The sequence below is a fragment of the Berghia stephanieae genome, chromosome 13, assembly GCF_034508935.2.
Source record: "Berghia stephanieae isolate SIO BIC M18660-M18661 chromosome 13, UCSD_Bste_1.3, whole genome shotgun sequence".
Lineage (NCBI taxonomy): Eukaryota > Metazoa > Mollusca > Gastropoda > Nudibranchia > Aeolidiidae > Berghia > Berghia stephanieae.
Window position 1 is genome coordinate 31,380,554 of NC_088372.1, and position 4,790 is coordinate 31,385,343.

Below are 4,790 nucleotides of genomic sequence, written 5' to 3' on the forward strand. Positions count from 1 at the left end.
AAATACAAAAATACAAACAGCATAAACTTTAAAAAATTCTACCCACATTTCTTATATATTCTTATCATAAACTTGAGTTTTTATATAGCGCAATATCCACTAAACGTGCTCAAAGCGGTTTACAAGGAGTCCCTAGCCAACAGCAACACTTAACATGTAGAACGAGACATGACGTCTGTTAGGCGATATTGCATTTTTTTCGGACAGAGACAATGCTATTAACGGTCAGGTACTCATTTTACACCTGAGAACGGTGAGAAAAAGTGAGTAAAGAGTCTTTTCCAAGGACTCAACTATGCGCCGAGCGAGGTTCGAACCCAGGACCTTCCGATCCGAAAGCGAGTGGTGTCAAACCGCAAGAGCGCATAGCCGCATATTAATGTATTGCCTCGTGGCATTGGTCAGTATAAGCATACAATACTCTCTGGATTCTAGCCTAGAAATAGGAGATCAAACGCTACTAGAAGGGACACCCTAGAAATAGGAGAGCTAACGCGTTAGCTCTCCTATTTCTAGGGGGACACTACTTCCTTGAGCCAATGGCCAGCAGCCCGCGCACGCCGCCTCGCGAAGCGTAATTCTCCTTGTTCTAGGATTCTAGCACGCTCTACAAAAAGACACGCTGGAACTGCGTGACTGAATAAAAACGTTTCCTCCCGTGAGCATCGCATTTTGGCACGCTATGATTCTAGCACGCTTTTTGGATTCTCCCGAGAGCGCGCTAGAATCCTGCGAGTAATGCATTTCGTTGGAATGAACTAGAGATGAAGAAAATTGAGATTAAAGACTGGTTATGATAAGAATTTCAAAAAAAAAAAATAGTTTCTTGAAGTTTAAAGTAAAAAAAAAATCCTTGAGGAATTTGCACAAGCACACACACACACACACACACACACACACACACACACACACATACACACACATCCAATCACCTGTCCTCATGCCAGACATCCAAGCAGGTCCATCCATGTCTATATAATCCACATAAGACATCACCTCCACCTCCCCAGTCTTTTTGTTCCGGATTCCATAGGTCTGTTAGTGTGAAAGGGAAAGGAGGGGGGGGGGGGGGGGGGGGTGGATAAAACAAAACAAACATATTATTTTAGTATAATAGATTCATATAGAAACACCTATCAAAATTGGAGTTGATAATTTGAATTACAGATTTTTTGTTTTTGTTTTGAATATTCAGTTATTGATTTTACCTTTTACAAGAAGTGACCAAATGAACAGCTGAAAGTCGGTGTACTAGTTTTTGTTTTGTTTTTGTTTTTGTTTTTTAAGGGTTTTAAGGGGTTTGCGACACATTTAGGTCATATATCATCGACAGTAAAAAAGGAAAGAAAACGAGACAATAAAAAGTTATAAGACTTACAATTAAAGCACCCAAGAAAAAGTAAGACAAATGGGAATTGTTCAAATAGGGAACAGATGTAGATTACAAGAGCACACCATCATTGTACTTAGTTTGAGATCACCTAAATGTCTCATCCTAACACAAGCACAGGTCCCCACTAAGAGGAATATACTCAAATGTTTACAAATATGAATAACAAAAAGAAAAACAAACAAACAATACGGTACATAACAGAGAGGGGAAAAATATTTCCCAAAACTATAACTGTAAATTTGACTGTGTCCCTCCCAGCCAAGGACTCCGGCCAGGGCTAAGATAAAACTGAGTTCAATTCCAAGACAAAGATAGAAAGCAATTCGGAAAACAGAGATAGGGGATAGATAAGACACAGGGTAACCATGGGAGGTCAAAGACTCCACCCAGTCGGAGTACTGAATCAGGTGGGGAAAAAACAGATGATGATAACTGAACTTGGAGGTAAAACGATCAGATCAAAGAAATTTAAATGTTTTGAAGTTAAAGGCTAATACTAATAATAATAGTAAAGTAATATAGGGAGATGGTTAGCTTGGAACAAAGATATCTCCCTGAGACACCAATCGCATTTATAATAGAAATGGAATGTCAAAAAAAAACTAGATTTAAAAAAAAACAAATTCCAAGAAAATGGTTGGGTCATAGAAAAGGACAATACATGAAAGAGGGTTCATAGAAGAGCCAGATCGTGAACGGGCCCAGGATTTGTCTTCGAGGGGGTCTCAATCCTGATAAATGTGAGGTTTACGGATGTAGCACTTCGAGTGATATCAACGTCTAGTAGAAGAAAGATTGTAATACAAGGACAGATAAAAGATTATAATTTCGAGTTTATCAGTTTTGATAAGACTCTAAGAAAAGATAGATAAAGATAGCTGGCTAAAAGATAAAACAGAATTAATACGCTTCAACAGTCGTAACGTCACTTCCCTCGCATGGTAACTTAGTAACTGGCTCTAAACTATTGGAACAATGGCGGATGCCCGTATGAAATATTTCTCCGACGAGCATAAAAGCGTAACCAGAGGGGAAAAAAAACCCATTATAAATCTGAACATGTTTTGACTTTTACACATTCTGATCACAAGACAAATGAAAAGTTCTAGCCAGCATGGAGAACAAAAAGTACATATTTTCTTTGTTTAGAACCATGATGGCCGCCGTTGCTGGGCGACGTGACATCTGACTATTGAACCCAATTCTCAAGGCTTAAGAACAATTAATAAACCTGTTGTAGAAGGGAACATAACTACGCCCCTTTCAACTGTCCGAGCGAACTAAGCAATGTGGAAGCTTGTGTTTAAGTAAAACACTCACTACCTCTACCTGCAACATAAATCGAAAAACTTTGTAACCATAAACGTTTCTAGTCTCATTGAGAGAGTCTAGTGAAAACATATTACACAACTTGTGGTCTAAAGACAATAACAGAGAGCAGAGAGTCCGACTTCATTCATTCTATTATTTTTAAATAACCAGAAATGTTTGACCGAGCGTCTTGGAGGTGTGTCACCAATCTCGCAAAAATAAAAATCCCAAGTTTGAGCGTTTTTGGCAAGACGAGGGTCATTTAAATCGATCGAAATTTAAAGGACCAGTTTTCTGCAAAGCCAAATTTTTAAATTCCTAGTTTTCCCAGAGTACCGCTTAACTGGATAAGACGTTTTTTGATAATTCATTCTGATCCCACCTGTAGAGTAAATCCCCACGACTGAGTGCCTTCCCTCTCCAGACGAATGGTGCGCCTTCTGCTCGTCTCCTCGGGCTCTGTCGGAATGGCTCTGTCTTGCTCCAAGGCATACAGGTCCATCCCATAGGAACCCTTCAATTTGGGGAGCTGTAAAGACAAGAGTAAAAAAAAAAAATTACAAAGAGTCATTTTACTTTAACCTCGTTTTTCTTCATATTGATCATTCCATCAAAATACCAGATTACCACGTTTGGTAAAAAAAAAAACAACGACAAAAAAAAAAAAAAAAAAAAAAAAAAAAAAAAAAACGACAAAAAAAAAACACAAAAAAACAACAACAAAAAACAAAAAAAAACCCAACGTGAACTAATTTGCAGACCTGAAAACCCAAATTCTTATGGTCTCATTGTTGTAGCGTACTCTAAAACCAATGCAAAACATTGTCCATTACAACAATGCTAAAACGCTCCCATAATAATTGCCTTCGGTTAACATGATACCTAAAATATATTCACGTGAGACTAAAATAATAACACTGTGGTATAGACAATAAGAAAATAAAATAAAATAAATAAATAAAAAATAAAAAATAAACAAACAAAAAGGTTTTATTCAAAATTTTGGCCAGAAAACTCGCCCTCCACGATGTCAACTTGTCAAAAACTCTCAAACGGCAGAATTTACTTGAAGATTTCTTTGAAGTCCTATGTCCAAGGCAAATAATTGTAAAGTTGAGGGTCATTCAAATCTATTATTAAAATTTCGGAAGGACCAATTTTCTGGGCAATTTTTTTTTTAAATGTCCCCCCCCCCCCCCCCCCCCCCGATCTAAGGCAGAACAGTCAATACATTTTTTTTAAAAAAGAGAGAAAAGGAGAAAAACAAATCTATTATAGAGTTGTTGTTTTTTCCAAGACGAGGGTCATTTAATTTCTTTTTTTAAATACAAAAAATAAAATTCCCTTTATTTGTCTCTAGGGTCTGTTCCAAGGGAAGATTTGAATAAACCAGGCGTCAGCCGCAGCGCAGCGCCGCAAATTGAGCTAGGCGGGGTGTGTGACTAGCTCAAGGCCACAAAGCGCAGCGGCAGGTGATCGAACCGATATTTAAAGAAAGAGTTTTCTGGACAACGTTTTAAATACTCACTCAACCCTAGAGATTTTTGCTACTTTTCTAAACTGGAAAAAAATGTATTAAAAAATGAGCATGTGCATAGATAGTTTTATTTAACTACAAATTAACATGTAAAAACTAAAAACATTAGATTTGATACCACGCCTTTAATTTGTCACATTAAAAAAATGTAATAAATAGGCATGGGGTAAAAGTAACCCGGGTTAACTACGGATATAGTCGGTGTTAGGGTTGAGTGAGTTAAGAACAAGTCAGTGTTTTGATTAAGTTGAGTTAGCTCGATGGATGTCGTACTGACATTGTGTTATGACCCAGGTTTGAAGACGGTTACTATTACTTCGCGTTACATCGGAATTTCAACCAATTAAGTCTCCATCCATCTATTTGTGGATAGCCCGAGGGGGTGGAAAGGGAAATAGTGGGGGGGGGGGGGGGTCTTGTACTAGGTACAATATATAAAATTAAAATAAAATTAATAATGATAAATTCTCTATTTTCACCCTCAGGGGAATTTTTCTCCATTGAGATATATATATATATATATATATATATATATATATATATATATAT

General features: G+C 37.3%; 1 protein-coding gene across 2 annotated transcripts in view; it reads right to left on the bottom strand.

Annotated features, from left to right (window-relative positions):
- The window catches only part of LOC144959320 (uncharacterized), a 120,252-nt gene that overhangs the window by 9,591 nt on the left and 105,871 nt on the right, over positions 1-4,790 (bottom strand). For both annotated transcript variants that reach the window (XM_078891873.1, XM_078891872.1), the window contains exons 2-3: positions 3,087-3,233; positions 933-1,035 (exon numbers count right to left, since the gene is read on the bottom strand). In XM_078891873.1, the coding sequence (XP_078747999.1) occupies positions 933-1,035; positions 3,087-3,233 (250 nt within the window). The remainder of the gene's footprint in view (positions 1-932; positions 1,036-3,086; positions 3,234-4,790) is intronic.